Raw genomic sequence first — 22,148 nt, forward strand, 5'->3', positions numbered from 1 at the left:
GGAGGGTTCCATGAATGTGTTGTGCGGATATATTTTGAACCCCAGCTACTAGCGTCTGACAATAGTGTGCCTCATGTGTGTGGTGGATGCTTCTTTGCTTGGCTTGATTACCATAAAAACGCGCAATTCTCATGATTCAAATTTTCGCGTAAAAATACTGGCACACGGCAGCACTTCTCCTAGCAGCCCCGCAGAAAAGCCAATTGGTTTTAAATGGAATTCCCAGTGGTTTTTTTTTTTTTTCACTAGGCAGTTCAAACCAAATCTGCAACTATTTCGATCCGGTAGATATACCATTTGAGTTCAACTGTCTATCCATTTTATCTGGCTGGGTGGTGGTCAGTTATTCCCGACAGACTCGAATGGTTGAGCCCAAAGGGTGGCAAGAAAACAACTGCAGGTTTGCGACCATTTGGTTTCCATCGGAAAATCTATAGCTGGATAGAATGTTTTTGTTTTGACTTGGCGAACGGCGCAGTTCGGGGGCGGGGCCTGCCAGGGCGCTCATGGTGGTTGCGGATGGCGGGCCTCACGGCGCAGCCACACGAACAACTGTGTGCGCGGCCAGACGACACGCTCCCACATTGAGATAACGCTTGAAGGTACGCAATTCATTGCGGATGTCAACGTCGAAAATTGCGAAAACTCCCTGCCTGCACATGCAGTTCCCGCGTACAAAGAGAAAGAAAGAAAAACACCTAAAAACACAAAAGCTCGCACCTTCCCACAAAACGCGGTGGTGGCGCCCAACTTTCGACCAACACCTGTCTATACATTGCGTTATGGCGCAAAAGCGACACGGCTGTCATGCGCCAAACGAAAGATTAAATGCGTCTGCTTTTGTGGAAAAGAACTAGAAGGTAGTTAAAATGTCATAACTTGTCTATGAAAGTACATCACACCTGTATGTTACCCGTACTCACCCACGGGGCAGAAACGCAGAGGCTAACGAAAAGGGTTCAGCTTAAGTTAAGGACAACGCAGCGAGCCGTGGAAAGAAAAATGGCAGGTGTAACGTTAAGAGACAGGAAGAGGGCAGATTGGGTCAAGGATCAAACACGAGTTAATGACATCCTAGTCGAAATCAAGAGGAAGTAATGAGCCTGGGCAGGGCATCTGATTCGAAGGCAAGACAACCGCTTGTCCTTAAGGGTAACCAAGCGTAGCAGGGGGCGGCAGAAGGTTAGGTGGGCGGATGAGATTAGGAAGTTTGCAGGCATACGGTGGGTGCAGCTGGCAGAGGACAGGGTTAATTGGAGAGACATGGGAGAGGCCTTTGCCCTGCAGTGGGCGTAATCACGCTGATAATGATGATGATGAGCTTGCTTAGAAGCTGTGCTTCTTCCCAGACCGTGAAAGAAAATAACAGCAAAATGTCAACAAGTGCATTTAATTCTCGGAGCAAGCTATGGCTTGGAAAGGGGTATAGGTGTTCGTCATAAAAGAGTGAGATATGGTATTTTCATGCGTAAAATTCGGTGAAGCTAAGAAAATAAGAAGCGATTTATAGTGACCTCAATGTGCGCATGTAGGTTTCTCTGATTTTGCACAATAAAGCCCCATGTAAGGTCGTTCGCGGTGACTGTCACGCCGTGCAAATTACACGAAAGACCTGCACTACAACGCCGTCTGCGCTTTCTAGAACAAAAGTCCCACGGCAGTGCATGTATACCGGGTGTTCTAGGGAAGACCAAGTAATTTTCAAAAATGGGCGTTTTGAGGTAAAAATATGGCTTTTGCGGAACAGTTTTATCAGCGTTGACGGACGCCAGAAAACTGGCGAATCGTCTTAATTAAGTAGACAGCCAATTAATTAAAATTGATAATTAACTATTAGAGTTAGGCGCCTAGTTACAATTAGAGATTTGTAGCCGGTGTTTAGTAACAGCCTCATCAGTTTTTAGAATTTCGAAAGCGCGATTACCATTGACGCTGCGGCTCGGCGAAATCTGGCTCGTTGGACTCGTTATCTGCACTCGGGAAGTTGTTTTGCCTGCATGCTTTTTCGAAAACGCATGTACTCTAGCACGATGTAGCTAAAATTAGTTAAGCCGCCGCGGTGGCTGAGTGGTTATGGCGCTCGGCTGCCGGCCCGAAAGACGCGGGTTTGATCCCGACCGCGGCGGTCGAATTTCGATGGAGGCGAAATTCTAGAGGCCCGTGTACTGTGCGATGTCAGTGCACGTAAAAGAACCCCAGGTGGTCGAAATTTCCGGAGCCCTTCACTACGGCGTCCCTCATAGCCTGAGTCGCTTTGGGACGTTAAACCCCCATAAACCATAAACCAAACCAAAATTAGTTGGGCCACAGCGCCGAGGGTAATGGCGTTCTCGAAATTCTAAAAAATTATATGGGTATTACTAACGACCGGTTACAAATATTTAATTATTGCAACCAGTTGCCTATGATAGTTAATTATCAGATATTAGTTAGCCAGGCTACTACTACTTAAGACGATTCACCGATTTTCTGATACCTGCCAACACATGGGAATACTGTGTCCCAAAAGCAATATTTTGGCCCGCCGCGGTGGCTCAGTGGTTAGGGCGCTCGACTACTGATCCGGAGTTCCCGGGTTCGAACCCGACCGCGGCGGCTGCGTTTTTATGGAGGAAAAACGCTAAGGCGCCCGTGTGCTGTGCGATGTCAGTGCACGTTAAAGATCCCCAGGTGGTCGAAATTATTCCGGAGCCCTCCCCTACGGCACCTATTTCTTCCTTTCTTCTTTCACTCACTCCCTTATCCCTTCCCTTACGGCGCGGTTCAGGTGTCCGCCGATATATGAGACAGATACTGCGCCATTTCCTTTCCCCTAAAACCAATTATTATTATTATTATTATTATTATTATTATTATTATTATTATTATTATTATTATTATTATTATTATTAGCTCAAAAAGCCTAGTTTTGAATATTACATGAAGTTTTGCCTGAAACACCTGTCAAATTTCTTGGCGTCAAGCTTAAATTCGTGCTTTCGATTAAAGAAAGCAAAGGCGAACGCCGCGAGCGCAAAGTTGACGGCACAGAGCTGGCATGACTCCGTGTGTTGCCGCGGCTAATTTTCTGATTCGTACATTAAGCTATAATCGGATGCAACTTAAGTCTGCAGTGAAGCTCCGCCCATTTTCAGGACCGCCGCACTGAATTCGTCCACGACGGAAAAGTAGTCCGTTGTTGAAAGTTTTCTCGTCACCTAAACAAGAAGCTGATCACAAGAAAAAGTGATAAGCTATAGAATTTTGATACCTCGCTTGTTTGATATAAGCGAAACATTTAAAAGCTGATTTCGCGTACAGTTACGATTGGCCAGCGGAGTAATACAGGATGCCACGGACCGTGGCCCAATGTTCGCAACTGCTGTCTTTTTATTTTTTTTTAAAGTTGTATCCTACTAAAGATCAAAACATCCGCTGTCTCTTTAACCAGCGTGCAAGTGCAACGAAAGAAACCGCTTGTTGAGTACAGCTTATACTGCATGATATTTTGCAGGCAGGAGTCAACTTTCTTACATGTACGCCGGCCTTTCAACTGGGCTGATTTGAAAGGCTTTGGCGCACACACCTTTAATTCATGTTGTGGACAGGCCGACAAAATTACAGTGGCGCACATTTTAAATCACAATCCATCGCACCCTCATTCATTTACACGACAACAGTTCCCGGCGGTCAGCGCAAAAAAAAAAAAAAATCCTAGTAAACGCAGGCGGATTGCTTTCTACGGGCTGCAGTCAATCCCATCACCTACACGAAGTTACTGGAACACGAAAACCATTTCATTACAGCCTTGGCACACAGCCAGCAAACGGAGAGATCACAGCCTTGGCACACAGCCAGCAAACGGAGAGATCCTCATACAGCGGAAGAGATACACTCGGCATCGCTGTATGTACTACGCAGCCAGCACGGTGTAGAGTTTAGTTCGCCTGAATCCAAGGCTGCGCCGGCAAGCCGCAAGCAGAATCAGCCTTTTTTTATTCCTGTTTTTTTTTTTTGTGTTTTGCGCGGCATCACTCTTCCGGAAACTCCCGCAAGCGGCTGAATGTATCCAGTGCAGCCGGCTTTAAAAAGGCACTGCACCTGTTCGCACTACAGCCGGGATACAGCGCCGAAGAAGAGCCGACGAATGCGAGTTGCTAGGCGTCTTCCAAAGCTAGAAAGAAAAAAAAAATGCGGACGGGAGCGGCACCGAGACGCAAGCCAGCGAAACGGCGGTTGAATGTGCCTTCTTCATACAGCGGGACCTGACACAATCAACACAACTGCTACGCACAGCCGAGGTCGATTTCGACCCGCCACTTGTGCGTGGAAAGCAGAGGCGCTTTTGCTCGGGGGTTTGCTACACCAGATGGGGCGAGATCGGCTGCATTTATAAAGCAAGGGAGTTTAGTTCCCGAAACTAAGCTCATATACGGTCCATGCATAATAATAATAAAGAAAACATATATGCGCAATATCGCTACATAAAACGTTGCAGGCGACCCAGAACTATGCTGTAAATGATAGCGGCAGATGTGCGCGTATATGGGTTATGCTAAAGATGGCTTTGAACGCATGAGCTTTTCCTCGACTCGTAACCTCCTCTCCCTCCTTCCCACGGGTGCTACCGCGCCTTTCCTTTCCCGTTTTTCGCAACGAACATTTTCCACCGACGCGTTTTTCACGACTTCGCACCAACGGCCACCCCTGTAAAACATATTATAGCACGCTGAAACGCTCTGTATCCGCTGCATTTCTGAGGAGCTTGCAGAAACAAGAAAAAACAAAACAAAGAAAACACCGATGTCCGGATCTTAACTATTAAAGGACCCACAGGGAGATTTAAAAGAGAGAACGCGTATGTATGCTTACCCGAAACGTGACCCGAAGAGCGCGGACCTTTCACGCAAAACCTTCTCGAGGCGGAAAGAAAAGATGCGAAGTGGAGCTTATTCAAGGGCAACCTCCCGCGCGTGACGTACGGCGTGCGCGAAAGGCCGTTTATGATGAAAAAAAAAAAGCCAGACAAAAGAAAAAAATGCACTAGATGCTCATTATGCCGCATTATTTCCGAGACCCTTAACGACCACGTTCAAGACAACGCACACATACCAAAGAAAACAAAATGCGGATGCCTCATTGCACTGAATAGCACTGCAAACCTTCGGGACTGCAAAATCTAATGGTGACTTCCAATCGCAGAGTTGGAGCACTTCTGGAGCAACGTTTCCTGCTCTTTTCGAAGCAACTCTATTCCAAACGCAGATTTGAGGCACGGATCGCGTCTTCCAATCGTAGACAGGGAGCGGTTGCCGAGCCGAGATTGCTCCAAGGAGCAGTGGGGACTGCTCTGCCGAAATCGGCGGATCCGACCGGAAGTTTGCGTGACGTTCTTTTTCAGCGGCGATAGCGGCGCCCTACATGCTCTGGCCAGAGCAAGTGTACTCCAATCGCAATTTCAGGTCGCGCGCTCTGCGCCGGATTCAGGCACTCTGTAACAGAGCGTGCAGACCGCTCCGGGCCTGCGACTGGAATCCACCATCAGTTGAATAAATGTTTTTTTTTTCAATGCTAACAAAGACAGTACAAGCAAAATGTACACAACGCCCGCCACGACAGAGGCGCGCTCGAGTACAATGGTTAAGAAGCCTCTGGACCCTAGCATGCACCGCTGCGTCTCCTGTTCAGGCGGCAACGCGTATCTTGAAAGGCAGGCGGGAATGAGAAAAGAAAGAGGGGGGGGGGGGGGGCACACCGACGCTTCAAACTCCGGGAAGAGAACGAAAGCTGACGCAGGTAGACAGTATATCAGAGCAGCTGGCTCGCTTATATGAAGTGAGACGCGTGTGCTATAGGTCGGGGTACATGTGCATTCTCCAGGCCTGAAATTCCCCCGTTTAGCGCCGAAACAACGCCAACGCGCCGCGCTCTTCGATCATTCTGTCGCAATTGTGCAGCATCATGTTAGACAGCTCCGTCGCACCGCTTTCACCGCTTTCTTTTGCACGCAGGCAGATAGGTGCGCCGTGAGTCCGTTCTCTATACAGGCCTGTTTCACCTAAGACTTTGCACAATTCTCAAAAATGGGCTTCTTGATTCAGAGGAGCGCTTTTTTCGGCATAGCACTGTCAGCCTTGTAGTACATCATAGTACAGATAAGGCGTGCTAACTATCAGGCTGGTTAACTAATACTCAATAGTAAACTTTTTTAGTTTTACTGTTAGGCGCTTTAAATATTGAGGGGCGTGTAGCCCACCGTAAGAAATATCAACGTCGTTTTTAGAATTTCGAAAACGCGGTTACCGCCGGCGCTGTGGACCACCAAATTTTGCCTACATCGCGCCAAAATACATGCGCTTTCGGAAAGCTTGCAGGCAAAGCAACCTTTCCAGTGCACATAACTCTTCCAAATAGCCAAAATGTGTTGGGCCACAGCGCCGAGGGTAACCGTGTATTCGATGTTCTAAAAACTGACATGTATATTACTTACGGTGTGCTACACGACCCTCAATAATTAAGGAGCCTATACCAGCAAAAGTTAAAAAGTTAACTATTCATTATTAGCTAACCAGCCTGCTCACGTCAGCTGTACTATGATGTACTACACCGCTGACAGAGCTATGCCGAAAAAAGCACTCTTCTAACTCAAAAACCTCATCTTTACAAATTGTGTAAAGTCGTAGGCGAAACACCCTGTATGTATATACGCACACACGGACTCCGTGAAAGCTGCCGAACCCGACTTTGCATTGTTATCGTCACGCAACAAACAATCGAGGAAACTGGACATAAGAACACTTCCCAAGACGTGGCACTTCTGCGCAAAATGACGGAAAAATAGCACAGGACAGAGCGAAACCACGCAGCCAGCAGAATACGGAAGCGGATCGGATGAATGCCCGGTACTCTCAAACCGTGGCTACTTCCTTCCCTTCCCTTCCCTTCCCTCCCCCCCCCCCCCCCCCCACCCCCCCCCCCCGTTGGCCTAAGAAAGCCTTAGCAGGGTGCCTAATGAGCGATGTCGTGACGTAATAAATATATTTTTTTTCCTGCTAAATGAGCTGAAGGGGACGGGCAACGCCACGTCATGTATATATGAGCGATGTGCAAGTTATTCCTGAGCATTTTCCACACATCTCTAATCTGAGTTGTAACAAGGCTACATAATAAGGAACTAAAAGAAGAATGAACAATAATTTCTGCGTTTAGAAAGGGTTTAGAGAAACAATGTAACCGCTTATGGACCCTTTTCATAAGCGTTAAGATTCGGAGCATTCTGACCACATAATGGAGTTACTGCCCGTCAATGATATAAATTACCATGAACACGTGCTCGACAGACGCACAGAGGAGCTGTCACAAGAACAGCGCTGAACACGTACCGCGACACAAAACGCACGAACAACGGCTTTATATTCCGCTTTAAAAATTCGCTGTCCCGCCGTCAACAGCGCAGGCGACACTGAGGGAAGGCCGCCGCAACTCTCCGGAATGTTTCAGCAGCGACCCGCGCATGTGTGGTCCGGAAGTGAGCGAACACGGGGCGGACGGGCTCGGCACAGCTGTCGCAGTCATCCCTCCGCCTTCCCGGGAATTGATTGATTGACAACTTTACATATCCCAAAAGGGAATGGGGCAGCGGAGGAGAGAGAGCGTTTCTATAGGCTGGGTAGGCTTCCGCTACCATCTGAGCCCAATCCAGAATCTTGTCGTGGAGATCAGGCGTTGGGCTGCGTAGGGCAGCCTCCCATTGCTCATTTGAATTAGTATTCGGGGATTTTTGTGTGGTGGTGTGACGAACACAGCCCCACATGATGTGGTCGGGGTCGGCTATGGTCGGGCAGAAATTACGTGCCGAGGAGGGATGACAGCCAGGTGGACGAGGTGCACGCGGAAGGTGTACGAGAGTGGGAAAAGTTCCGAGTCTGAAGCTAACGCCACAGAAACTCGCGATACCGAGAGGTTTTGTTGTGCGCAGGGGGACGTACAAGGCGACCGAGGCGGTAATGGTGACTCATGTCATGAAAGTAGAGGAGGCGGTCCCGCGCAGTAAGCAGGGCCGTGCACGTGGCCGACGGTGGACTTCATGGCCGGCGAAACGACGACGAAACATCAGGGAGCTTCTTCACGTAATACATGACTGAAAAACTAAGTAGCACGGCGCCTTTCGAACTACCTGCGGACAAATTTAAACGTCGTTTATTAAAAGCGATAACGCCAACACCGTTACGCTCTTTTCACTTTTATTGCTGCTAACCTAACGTTAATTGCGCTCATACAGTATACACTCAATACAGAGGCATCTTGTTGGGCCAGTTGTTATTCTCTCGTAATTTAATGAACGCATGAATAAAATACACTATTCTAAAATGCGCGCTCCTCCCCCACATAAACAAACAAACAAACAAAAAACAAACAAAGCCACATGAGTGAAGCCGGTCCGACATTTTAAGCTAAACGCTAGCCAAGTCAGATACGAAGTTCCCAATCCCCGGCACAATGTTCGAGGACGAACGATCGCAGCGTCAAACTTCCCTCCAGACAACTATAGTGTAACTATACGAAACTCTATAAAGCGCAATTATATCTTTCGCCTTTATTATTCAACCTCTTTGCGTGGCACTGTGCGGTAGTCAGCGCTACTACCAGGAGGCTAACATGCGGAAAACCATTTATCGCTTCGCAGGAGAGAGAGAGAGAGTTTCGCCCTTTGCTCGCTCTTATCCCACGCACTGGGACACGAAGCCAATCGCACGCACCACCGTAGACAAAAAACGAACACACCCAGTAACGTATCCCTGGCGTCGGCGCGCTAAGCTGGATAAAGAGCATTTTGAGCCTTGCAACGTTGTGCGCCTTAGCCGGTTCAGATCTATTAACTGTACCGGTATAACGTGGCCGAATACCACGCCACGGCGGCTCAGCCGCTATGGCATTCGGCTGGCTTCCGTGTACGGTGTCGTGGTATCGGATCCCGGCGGCCGCATTTCGATGGAGGCGAAACGCACAAAGACGCCCTTGAGCTCTGCAATGCCAGCGCACGCTTAAAGAAGAAAAAAAAAAACCGCGGTCGAAGTTAATTAACCACGAGTCGTCCACTGCGAAGACTCTCCCTGCCTCTTTGTCTCTCTCCTTTGACAACCCCCCCCCCCCCTTCCCCATCCTTTTTCTCACGGCGCGGTAAAAAAAAAAGTGTCCGCCGGGAGACAATAATTACTGCGCCTTTACTTCCTCCATAGAGCATTTGCATTTTTCAAAGCACTGGAAATGCAACTACATTTAAGAAGACCAGCCCAAATTTATATAAACCAGGCGAAGCTAACGCCATGGAGGAACCATATTGTTAACTTAACAACGCGGCTGATGCGAGTTCCTTGAACGTTTTTTCACAGCGCGCGGAAATTCGCAGAGGTTGCAGGTTACTCGGCAGAACCGTATGTGGGGAAAAAAAATCCCCACCCGCCATACCCCTTTTTTCTTTTGCCGAACAAATAAACGAACACTGACGACACGTCGGTGCAGAGGCAGCCCACTCGCTAATATTCCCTGGGGCGATCGAAACAGATGGAGGTGACGAGATGGCTTCTCAAGCGCGCTCGTAAGAAAGAAAGAAAACAAAAAAAGAAAGCGCGCCGGCATATGGTAACGAAGTCGGTGACAATAAAATCCGGCTGACGACGGGAAACAAGCTCACCGCGACAGGAACAAAAAAAAAAAAAAGAACCGAACGAAATCGGCGAAACTGAATGTAGCAGCACTGAATTGTGCTTCTGCAGGAAGGCGTGATAACAGCGGTCGCTGTGACGTAGCTCTCCAGCTGTCCTGGTATGCATTCCGTATACCACGACATTATTCCGCAGCCGACAGTAGCAGTAAGAGAAAGAACGAAATATACAGAATAACAGTACGGAGCCCAACAGAACTGAACGTCGCTCGCATGCCGCAGGTGCTGCGTTCAGGCCTGCGACGCAGACGACATACCACTACTACCCTTGCTGCATTCATACTCCTGTCACCTTATCATTGCGCCTCCATTCCAGAAAGCAGTTACAACAGCACGAAACTTTACATTCTGGACGAGGCACACGTATAGTCTAAGGCGGGGTTATATACTAAGCACAGCCGCTTAACGAACGGCAGTTCCAGCTGTTTAGGAAGTGCACTGCCATCACGAAATGGATTCAGGCGATGAAGTAATAATACCGCTCTAGCTTTTTTTCTGTTTGGTTTCGGCGGCAGAAACATCATTGCACATTTGACGGCGGCGACAGCGACCAATGAGAGTTGCCCGGGGAGACAGGCGTTATAAATACTGCGGAATACACAGCACGACGGAAGTGTGCGCGCGACAATCTGCCCGGGGCGAAAAAGATAAAGAAAAGGATAACGGGCGGGAACGACTGACCGGCGAAGGTATGTTGTTACTGCTTGGTTTCGTTTTGATTATATTCTGTAACCATCGGCCCCACCCAGTACTGCTTGTCGATTCCATGCATACTGGTTGGTGCCGGCGGAAATGGCCCGGCGGCGGTTACTGAACAACAAAGGTCGAATGCAAGCGGTTTATGGCTTGATGGGAAGGCGGGGACAAACGTAAGTGTACCTGTAGCAAAAGATTACCGCGTTCTAACGACAAAGACGCGGTACTGAAAACGGAGCTTTTATAAGATAGAAAAGGCAACAAAAGGAACGACATACAGCTGTCGCCATCACCGGCCACTTTCGCAACTACACGGGGTGGGTCAATATCGCTTTTCCTTCGCGGATCTCGGAGGTTGTAGGCGACACCGCCATTCACTTCGAAACGGTGGCATCCCGTCCTGTTCGGTATAAGGACGTAGCAAGTTCGAATCGACCGGCGCGAAGATTTTTTTTTTTAATCCAGTTTTCTCGCCGATGAATGCGTCTTTGATGCCGGACAAACGTCAACGTAGCCAGAAAGAGCGAGATAAGAAAACATTGAAAACAATAAGTGGATGGAGTTGACCTCGATGTCCCTGTCTAATTCAACCCCATCCCTGCCCGACACCCCAGAAGCGAATCCAATCGCCGCAAACAAACGCATGTTTACTCACACGGCACGCCGGCAGAATTTGCACACGCCCGTCAGGCTCGGCTCGTGGGTGCCGCCGTAGTGGCACATCTTCACGGAGCCGGCCAGCAAGCCCCACGTGGGCAGCACAAGACCCGGAGCGGCGCCACGCTTGGCGGCCACCTCCACGACGCAGTTCATGACGCCGATCCGTCTCCTTCGGTGCGCTACACGAGCGAAGAAAAAGCCGGGATCGACACGGGGCGCGCCTTTTATGCGGTTGCCAACGGCTGCGCGCGCGCCGTGGAAGGCATTGTAATAGTCCCCTCCGCGACACTCGGGGTTGATTATGATGAATGCCGAGAGCCTGGGTTGGCATTAAACGCCACAACGCTCGTCGGGAAAGGGCGCTCCGTCGCCGGCACGCGACAGGGAGTCCATCTCTCTCTCTCTAAATACTTCCACTGGCAGCGATTTCGCAGCCGCGCAAATAATCGCTCAACGCTTTCGACATCCTCTGGAGGGGCAAATGAGAATTACACACGCGTTCGAAAGGCGGACAAAAATTGCGCGCCTTATATCTGTGGGGGGGAAGCAGAAAAAGGGAAAGCATAATGTTGAGCAGCGGCGAGAGGCGACAAGTGCAAGGACAGCCAATCGCGAAAAGAGATTGGAATGAACCAAAACGCGAAAAAAAAAGACAAGTCAATCAACGCTATCCAGAATGCTTGAAAGAGCGCTAAAACAAAAAAAAAGAAGCAAAAGGGAAACGACGGCTGACGAACGGTCCAAGAAAGGCACTTCACTCCTCCCGACATCCGAAGAGAAGGTCAGAGGAGCACGCAGAAAAAAAAGAGCTGTGACACGTTCGCACCAGTCTGCGTCAGCAGCCTGTTCAGAACGCATATACTGTAGGCAGCAACAGCCAGTCCGCATGCACTGCTGCGAGGAGATACAAGAGGGGGCGGCTTCAGCTGTGCGCTGCAATGCCGACATTCGCAGCGTCCTCGATTTTCCCCGCTGACTCAGAAACCCCGCTTGAAATTCTGAATCACAGATTTCAGCGCAGGGGAGGAAACGGCGTGGAACCTCCGCGGTTCTCTCACTACGCACGAGAAAAGGTGTGGCGAAAATTTCGCAAAAAAATTCGGTAGAGATGCCGCGGTATAGCAACGGGACCCTCGCTTCCGGCTTCGTTTTCTTACTCTTTTTTTTCTTAGTTTTTACTTTTCCGGTGTACACACGGCATTTCGCACGCTTCGGTCCGTTGCCCTTGGCGACACAGGCTTGACCGAGTAAGGCCTCGTGAATACCACCGTAAAACACCCCCCTCGCCAATATATAGTGTCGCCGCCGGCGCTGCGACCTCTATATAGCTCTATAGAGTACTCGTCGTGCGTCGGAGTAAACAGCGACACCTACAGTCACTAGTGACTCTAGCAAAACCTTAGTGACTTTTAGAGACTCTAACGACACCTCGACCGCGCCCACGATGTAAGGGGGAATATCGGGGAGGGTGCGGCAGTTCGGGACGTGCGACTTTTGTGTGCGAAAAACACATTTCCGCAATTTGATTTTCGGCTAAGAAAGCTGAAGAAATGCAGTGCGCAAATAGTATCACCTCCTCCAAGAGCCGCCATGAACACGCTGCCGCCAACCTAACAACGTTAGTAGAAAACTAACCAATTTTAACCAAGTCAACGTCTATGTCAGGCAGCTGACGCTGCTGTGCTTCGGAGTGGAACAGTTACACCGGAGTCAATGGCTCGCATCTATGGTTAGTTACGAGCCTCCTAAACTCGTCCACTCATCTAAAGTTCACTGCACTCAAGTCGTCCGCCCTAAAGGTTAGAACACGTGCCCGTTGATCCGTTAAAAAGATCAGGAGACGACAGCCGCCGCACACGCAAGCGCAGAGCTTCTCAGAAGTTCCGTTACGAAGTGCGTCTTTGTGAGGCGAAATGAATGAGCTCGACCGCAACACAATGGTGTACATGAAGGAGCTGCGACTTGCTCATTTGGACTCGGCAAACTCGGTTCATGGCGATCGCTCGGTAACGCATGCTAACCGCGCTAGCTACGAGCGAGTTGCAATTCGGGGAAGAGAAACGCTAGAGAGCTCAGAGAAGTTCAACTGCTGCGCTGGTTGCATGCAGGCGGCGGCGCGCCTAGCAACAACAAAGCTCTCAGCGTTGGTCAACGCGGCCACTTTTCAAAACTGGCGTGACCCGCTTTTAACACCTGACCCTTGGCAAAAAAAAAAAAGGAAAGGACAACGGAGATTAATTCGCTTAATGAAGTTATAAAAGCGCTTCTTGGAAGCGCTGGAGCAGAACAGCTGATTAGTCTGGCACAAAACAACGACGCCACCTGTCGCAAAAGCTCCCAAGAGGCTGGCGCGCGACCAAGCCCAGAGGGAGGCCGAGCGCAAATCCTGGCGTGGCGGCTGCGCTAATCTTTTAGCGCGAGCTTGAAAGGCGACAGCGGATTTCCTCCTCGACACCTGGGTCAGCAAAAATCAGCGAGCTGCAGCGCTAACAGCGTCATCGTAGGTGGCCCGCGCTCACGCCGGTCACGGGGGCTTGCGGATTGGAAACTTTTGCGGCGAAATGCACCTAAGCTGTACCGCTTTTCCAGGCCAACTTTCCGACGCTTTCCTCGCAACATCGATGAGAGTTATCCTACGCTCCTGCTGTAAAGCATTCATCACGAAAATTACTTTCGTTCCTCTAGATAAGTAAAAATTGTTCTCTAATATAAATACTCTCTAATTACGTGAACACCATCCGACACTAACGTGCACGCAATTTCGCAGCTTTTTTTTTTTAAGTTGACCTAGACCTTCCCCGATTGTATTGGAAAGCAAGACTGTCCGTGTCCGCGAAGAGGCGAACATGATAAAAAAAGTGCTAATAGCAGCTTAAAAATAAAAAAAAACTTGCAGCCTCTGTCCTCCTTCACAATTGCCGGACGTCAGTCACACTGCAAATGCACTTTGAATAAGATTATTTCGGCGTTCACGTTCATTTGCTGCTGAGCGCAACTGGCTGCACGTGTAGACCGCATTCTGCGTGGCCTCAAACAAAAACTGGAAACAAACTGAGCCTCTCCTCCCTCATGTAGTTCTTGTTACGTCGCCGCAGCTTATGGGGAGCGCAATGGGGGCTCCAGTGATGGACGTGAGAGGTTAGTCGGAGGAGTCAGCGCTATACAAGACACCTTCCTCGCACAGGGAGAGCCCATAGAAGTCCATGTATTCCAAACGGCTTGCCCTCCGGTGGAAACAATCTGGCTGTCATGATGATGATTACCCTGCTACCGAAGTTGCCGTATGTATGCAGTGCACAGGTCCCTTCAAATGAAAGGGAAGATTGCTCCATAATTACGTATGACAATCAAGGGCGGATTAAAAGGCGTGAGGGGGGGGGGGGGGGGGGGGGAAGGGGGCGTCGCCCCTGCCCCCAAGCGATAAATCTTAGATAATTAAGCCGAAGGCCATTTTGTCGACCAAAAAAGTCAAGAAATGGGACCGCGACGGCCCATAAATCCGACCCTGCTGAAAAGCTGACTTTCTTCAATTTTCTAACTAGTCTTCCCATTGGCTTATAACATACAAAAGTAATTCCCAACTTTACTAAAGAAATAGCCACACAACTCGTCGTTTTAATAATAATAATTCGTTTTCGGGGAAAGGAAATGGCGCAGTATCTGTCTCATATATCGTTGGACACTTGTGAACCGCGCCGTGAGGGAAGGGATAAAGGAGGGAGTGAAAGAAGAAAGGAAGAAATAGGTGCCGTAGTGGAGGGCTCCGGAAAAATTTCGACCACCTGGGGATCTTTAACGTGCACTGACATCGCACAGCACACGGGCGTCTTAGCGTTTTTCCTCCTTAAAACACAGCCGCCGAGGTCGGGTTCGAACCCGGGAACTCCGGATCAGTAGTCGAGCGCCCTAACCACTGAGCCACCGCGGCGGGTCCTCGTTTTGTGCAAACTCGTCGCTCCCTGTCACGTCGGAGGGACCTGCACCCTTGCAACGACACGATACGCACAATCCGCTCAGGGCGCGCTTTACTGTTGTGACGGTGTATAGGCCAAGGCAAGGTAATTAACACGCGGAGACCGAAAGTGTAATCCTCGGACAGAGAACCGCAGACGTGTTCCAAGCAACACCTTGTTCCCATTACAACCAGAACTGCGTGAACGAACGCTAGCTCGGTCTTCTGACAGCATCATCATTTTCATGCGCTCACCGCTAGGGCGCATCAGGCACGTGGCCGAGCTCGTCGACAGTAGCCTTGCACGCTAACAAGACACAACAGCCGAACCGAGCGCAACAACTGCCAAGAAGCTCCGCAGGACGAACCGCGACGACACAGCGCGAGGGTCGCAACAAAGCGCCAGTCCGCGCACAGCTGACGTCACAAACTAGTCGCACATAGTTTCGCTATCGTGCGCAGCAGTACAGCTCATTCACCGCCAGAAAAGGTGGCTGCCAAAGCCGAGGTTCGGTCCCGAAAGCGAGAATTTAGAGAAAATGGCAGGAAACAGAGTTAAGAGTCTGGTTTTTCCATGGTAAAGTTTTTGCGCATTTTACAAGCAACCCCGCGGCCTACGAGACACGCCCTATAGTGGAGGCCACTTCCGGTCTCTTTAGCGCAAGGAAAGCCGGACACAGGTATGAAAAGAGGGGAAACACACAAAGCGAAGAGTTCACTGCGCATGCATAATCAAATAATTGGCTGCGGTTTGGCCCTGGTTAAACCTAGAGTGAGGCGGTTGTTACAGCTGCCCGAGTGGAACTCGCCCAGTCGAATTGCAATTTCGCCGCTCCGTTTCGGTGGGCGTTCCTTCTTCATCTTCGTCCGTGGATGTGGATTCACTCTCCCCCCCCCCCGCCCCCCCCCCCCCCCCCCCCCCACTCCACTCGGTTTCGCCGCCGCGCCGCCGGCAGCTGCTCCGTACCACGTGGCCAACCTTGTGACCAGCCACGGCGCCGACACGCTGAAGGCTCAAAATTCTAGCGTAATGTAGCTATCGCTACAAAAGATTTCTAGCGTGCTCAAGTCGTGGTAAGACTACGAAACCGTTTGTGTCAAGAATCTGGTACGAAGGAACGCGGCCATACACCTTTTGTACCAAAAAAAAAAGCAGTCAGACACCTTCGTCAGCGGTGCTGACGAAGACCTGCACCTACAGTAACTTTCTGCAAACTTTTAAAGGACGCGTCGCGGGAACTGTGAAGGGAAGACAGCTTCCGAATAGTCAACACCGCACAGCTGGACTGCTAGCCGATGTTGGTGGTGGTGGTGGAAACTTTATTAGACACAGGGGAGTTTAGGACGCGCAGGTCCTTGGGCCCCCGCACGGCCCCACTGCACTAAAACGTTCATGTCCCGGAGACTCGTGACGCTGGCAGCCCGGCCTGTGGCGATGGCTTGCTTGGCCGGGTCCTGGGAGCGAAGTAGGGTTTTCCAAGCTTCCCAAGTGGTAAGGTGCTCCAGGCCCCGCGTGGTAGGATCCGCCGGGCAGAGGAAAAGGATATGATCGAGAGTGACTTTGGGGTGGTGGCAGAGGGTACAGGAGGGGTTTGTGTGGACTTGGTGATAGCGCGAGCGTATATAAGGGGAGGGTAAGGTGCGTGTTTGGAGCCGCCTCCAAAGTGTCTGATGATAATTGTCGAGGGAGGGATGGTGTGGGGGGTACAGCCGACGCTCGGCTTTGCAGGCCTGCGTCAGTTCACTGAAGGAATGCATGCGCTCCCGTGAGAACCCCCCGGTTGAGAACCTCGGGCTAAAGCGTTGGCAGCCTCGTTTCCGGGATTCCCGGGGTGGACAGGCCCCCATATGAGCTCCATGCCAGGCACGTCTGTGTCAGGCAGCTGACGCTGCTGTGCTTCGGACCGGAACAGTTACATCGGAGTCATTGGCTCCACCCTAAAGGTTAGAACACGTGCCCTTTGGGCCGTTGAAAAGATCAGACGACAGCCGCAGAACACGCAGCCGACGTTCGTGCTTCGTGGAATAGCGGACGACGCTTCCTTTCCTTTGCCTTCCAGCGTTTTCCCAAAGATTTCAGAAAAAAAAAAAAACGCGTAGTGGCGGGATACGCTCATTCCATTTAAAGCAAAACCAAGCAGCATGCCCGCGACACTGTCGCAAACAGTCGCGCAAGCTCGCGAAATCATCGCAGAAGCAAAGCGGCGCCACTGAAGCTTCCACAAGGTTGTAACAAGCGTCGACTCGGCACCTTGAGCTTCTCCGAGAGCATGGGCTTCTTCACTCAAGGCTGCGCACTCTAAACAGAAAGGGGTAAAAAATGTAGGGCGCTAGAGGACAGCTTGCCCCTTTCTTGCTCCCATATAAGCATATATATTCATGCCTAGAGAGATACGGCCACGTGATGGAGAGCAGAAGCGGTCTTTCTGGAGCGAGAGTCGCCGCACGCGTAAGTAGACGCGTAAATGCAGCCTGGCCCAGCCAAACACGTCACTGAGGGGTGACCATCGGCCGACTGTCGGGGTCTGGATGAGCGCGCGCAAACCTGCGCTGAATCGTCGAGCACCATAGAGTTGCAAGAAGGTCTCTGCCACCACCGGACCGAACTTTACAAAAATGGAAGCTGTAATGGTTTTCAGAGAATTCGAGGTTATTCAAGAATTAGAATCTACGGAGCTTCTAGGTAAAGCATGCAAAGTATTTTGTCGCTAGCATTTAAAACGGTGAGTGATCGTCGATCAAAACCCGCGACGATGTTCAGGCTTCTCCTCACTGCGTTGGGGAAGTGTGAGGAAACTCGTCGTGACGTCATTAGTTCCGAAACTTCAGATGTCCGCTGCCTTCGCGTGCATGCTCCTGTGCGTCGTCCGATACCGCCAAACAATGCTTTGCGAGAGTCACCTTTAAAGGCGTCGGTTTTCTTCCATGAAAGAACTGTTTATTCGCTGGAAACTAGTGCTGTCGTATGTGACGTCATTAATGGAGCCTTCTCTCGTCGAGATGCACTGCAAAGAAGCCTCAATTAACGCCGACGCCGCTTTAATCGGCGATTACATCGCCATTTCAAAAGCTAGAGCAAAACAATTTCGCAGGCTTTACCAGCGTGTTTCACACATTCGGCCCTTTTAAACACATCGAATTCTAATACCTCTTCAGTTGCCCTTTAAGCAACAGAGGGGCTGTCGCTTGGCGACGCCTGCACGCTGGGAATTTCCCAACTCCAGTCTGGTTGTTCCTCACGCGAACAGAAGTTAGACATGATGATAAATGTAAAATCTGCGGAGAAAAAGGCATCTTGATCATATAATCTGGCAACATTAAAGGCAGCGGTGCCTGGGAGGCCTTGCTTCGAAGCGAATCAAGGTTCTGCAATACTGAACATTAATAAACGCTTGACACGCCAGAAGAAGATGGCATTATAAGGCGCGGCGGTGTCAATGCCTTGCTGATTTCATCGCACAATTGACGCCTTTTTTTTTTTGCGCACCCAGCAGCCGCATGCCCTGCACGCTACACATGCAAGCTGTTCCGCGCGGCTCAAGCGCATATGCGGTGTTCGCGGTTCACTCTGTAACTCCGATCGTTGCGTGATCGATGGCATCGCGATATGTGACAGGAGCGCGCCGCCAGTTAACTGTGACAACGACACCGACGGCCGGCGCTTTTGGCGTACGTGACTAAAATGCCCAATCAAAACGTGGGCGCAAAGAAGCCAGGACAATACCGCGGCTTTCGTCCGGTCAAATTTGAGAAGCGGCCTGCAAACTTCCGGAGGGCATTGCACTTATCTAGCTGCGAATTAAAAGCCAGTATATACACTAACGTGTTTAAGAAAATTCAAGGGGAACTTTGTCGACCTAAAGTGCGGCAGTCGGCGGGATTCGAACCACCATCCTTCCGTTCTGCAGCCGAGCGTGCTAACGACTACGCTACTTCCTGCCAGCTCATATGTATTAACAATTGCGTACTTAATTAGCATCTTAACCACACATCAGTAACACAAGCAGCAACACCGCGCTAAAGGCTTTCGCAGTACAGAGCATCTCATTAGGCAAGCCACTATATGAAAACGGCACACCGCCTATGGCCGAAAGAAGAATGCAGACAAGACGTTTCCACTGGGATGTTCAGAAATTGCATTAAGCAGTCCGGAGTTCCGGGTTCGAACCGGACCACGGCGGCTGCGTTTCGATGGCGGCGAAACGCTAAGGCGCCCGTGTGCTGTGCGATGTCAGTGCACGTTAAAGATCCCCAGGTGATCGAAATTATTCCGGAGCCCTCCACTACGGCACCTCTTTCTTCCTTTCTTCTTTCACAACCTCCTTTATCCCTTCCCTTACGGCGCGGTTCAGGTGTCCGCCGGTATGTGAGACATATACTCAGCCATTTCCTATCCCTAAAAACCAACCAATTTTCAGTCTCGCTCCACTTTGAACAATTGGACGCTTCATTTTTTTCTATTTTTTTCCCGATGCAACACAAAGAATCTGACGTAATACAACACGCTTTTTTTTTCAACGAACTCACCGCACGCAACCGAAAAAAAAATATCTGCGGGTTTAAGTACTCTTGAACCTGGTTAGAGAGCGAAAACTGCGGTGTATCGGGCAAGTATACAGACGCGGCTTGGCGTCTGTAAAGTTGAGTGCATTCCGCACACTTGATAGGCAGCGCGCCCACCCTGCTACCGCGGCAGGTCCAAATTAAATTAACGGTTGATCGCGAGAGGATGGTCTCCCAATAAACGCTCCGGCCTACTGCTGCTGGGCCGCGTATCTGCCACAACGTTGTCAGCGCGAATGCATGCAGGCAACATCTCTCTCTCTCTCACCACCGCCACGTACCTGAAAGCGCGACTGAGGCGTCCACTGACCCATGGAGCCAGTTAAGCGCCCTTGAACAACTGGTTTTTCGGTTCATTCCTCCATTCTGCCTGCTATCCTTTATTTCCGCTGCCCCAGCTCAGGTGCTTCAGTATCGATGGCAGATGCCGGGGCTAGCAAAAATCTTTTCCTTCTTTTTATTATTATTTTAATAAAAACCACTTACTACTGAAAGGAAACGTCGCAGTATCTTCCTCACATCTCGGCGGACACTTGAACCGCGCCGTAAGAGAAGGGATAAAAGAGGGAGCGAAATAAGAAAGAGGTGCCGTAGTGGAGGGCTCGGGAATAATTTCGACCACCTGGGGATCTTTATAACGTGCACTTACATCGCACAGCACACGGTTGCCTTTGCTTTTTCGCCTCCATCGAAACGCTGTCGCCGCGGTCGGGTTCGAACCCGGGAACTCCGGATCAATAGCCGAGCGCCCTTCTTTCCTCAAAATCATCGGAGTCTAGAATGTTGCCAACGCCAATGAACACAATGAACGCCGACGGCCCACGGAAACAGAGGCGAGCGCTCGGTTTCGGCGGCGGCTGAGTGACGTCATAGCTGTCACGTGGTTTCTTGTCGTTTAAGGTCAAACTCACGCACACGGCAACGATGCTACGGAAGGGAGTAGTAAAGCTTTCGCTTTAAAAACCGATGAACTCCTCGAACTGTGCGAGCGGTCACGCCTGAAACGTTGGATTACGATTTCAGTTTTGGCGGTTGAACGCGGCAATCTCGGGCTCTTCGGGCGCAAGTTACGTCGCTATGCCACCCGCCGCGCGGCGGGAAAGATCTGAGAGAGTTGCGCTACCTCCACGACCACCCAAAGTTAGCATACGTCCACGTGCAGCAGTTAGCAAACTTTACGTTAACATCCGGAGCTTTTGGGCTGTTTTCGCGCATTGACAAATTTTGCTTTGCCATATACAGAGGGCGGCAGAAAGTTAGGTGGGCAGATGAGATTAAGAAATTTGCGGGGATAAAGTGGCCGCGGCTGGCACGGAACACTGATTAATTGGAAAGATATGGGAGAGGTCACTGCCCAGCAGTGGACGCAGTCAGGCTGCTGCTGGTGATATGGAAAGGGTCAATCGGTCACAAGGCCATTTAATGTGACCTAGCGGGCCACGTGACCTTGTTATGCGATGACGTCATTTCATGCGAACGACGACCTCGACACCTGCCCGGTATCAACAGCCAACGCTGTAAATAGAAAAAAAAAACCGACCGACCTAGGAGTCGACATGAGAGTTTGGCGTAGGGGGGGTACAACTAACGCTGGACAAACAATGGGGCCAGGCGTGTATATCTGTCTACGTGGCACCGCGCCTTTCCGGCACGTTGCTACCCGGGAAACTTTCGCGCATGCTTTCCACGAAACTCAAGGCTTTTCTGCGCAATCAGGAGGGGACATTTCGCTGACACTTTCCTCGCGAACAAGCGCGTAGGAACAAAGTCAAAAGCGCCAATGAAGGAGCTCGAGTGCTCAAAGTTCGAGGGCAAGTTGCGTCGCCGAAACACTCGCATATCTGAATAATAATGGGAGATAGAGAGTGAAAAAAAAGAAGAAAGAACAACCTTCATCAAACCCACGTTGGGCAACCCAACGGACGACGAGGTCAAGAGCCTGAAACAGGCTGTTGCCATCGTCTTTCGCGAATCTCTCCTCCGCTTCCCCCATCCGCTGTTTCCTCAAACATAAAAAAAAATCGTAAACACACGTGACCCGCAGACACTCGGCACCCGTACACTGCGATAGCATTTGGAGTGTATACCGAACAAACACTGTACAGGGTCGCATATGTTAAAAACCCGCAATCGGAAGTTCACTTCGCGCCACCAACGCGTATAAACACCTCCCTCTTCCCCGCACGCACTGCCGGCATCACAGCGCGCTCGGTGCAGCGGTTGCCGCGCGCTTTCGCCACCGACTATGCTATACGCCCACACTGACGAGTCGCGCGAGGCCCGTTAACAGCCGCGGTCGTTCGGCAACAGATTGCGCCGGGTGTAACGTACAATACGACGAGCATGTGGAGCTCAGCGCACGCAGCACAATTACATCCATTTAAGCGTCGCTGACAGAGAGACAAAATAAAAGAAAAGAAAAAGGAAATAGGATAGAACACAAGCAGACGCGCATAAGCTGAAGCCATCGTACCAGAACGAAATAGTACACGAAGTGCGCGTCTCTTCGGCAGGACCAATCCGTCATCGGACCCATTTGCACGGCGATTCGCGCTTGAACGGGCAGGATATAGA

The 22,148-nt window shown here is 50.5% G+C and overlaps 1 protein-coding gene across 6 annotated transcripts in view; it reads right to left on the reverse strand.

Annotated features, from left to right (window-relative positions):
• Ptpmeg (protein tyrosine phosphatase Meg) overlaps positions 1 to 22,148 on the reverse strand; it is a 267,518-nt gene that overhangs the window by 109,035 nt on the left and 136,335 nt on the right. The window contains exon 1 of one of the 6 annotated variants that reach the window (XM_077657834.1): positions 11,055 to 11,315. The exons of 4 other annotated variants lie outside the window; for them this stretch is intronic. In XM_077657834.1, the coding sequence (XP_077513960.1) occupies positions 11,055 to 11,212 (158 nt within the window). In that variant the 5' untranslated portion in view covers positions 11,213 to 11,315. Of the gene's footprint in view, positions 1 to 11,054; positions 11,316 to 22,148 lie in introns of those variants that run through there. One more of the 6 variants, XM_077657835.1, reaches the window with a different exon arrangement.

This window comes from Amblyomma americanum, chromosome 3, assembly GCF_052857255.1.
Source record: "Amblyomma americanum isolate KBUSLIRL-KWMA chromosome 3, ASM5285725v1, whole genome shotgun sequence".
Taxonomy (NCBI): Eukaryota; Metazoa; Arthropoda; class Arachnida; order Ixodida; family Ixodidae; genus Amblyomma; species Amblyomma americanum.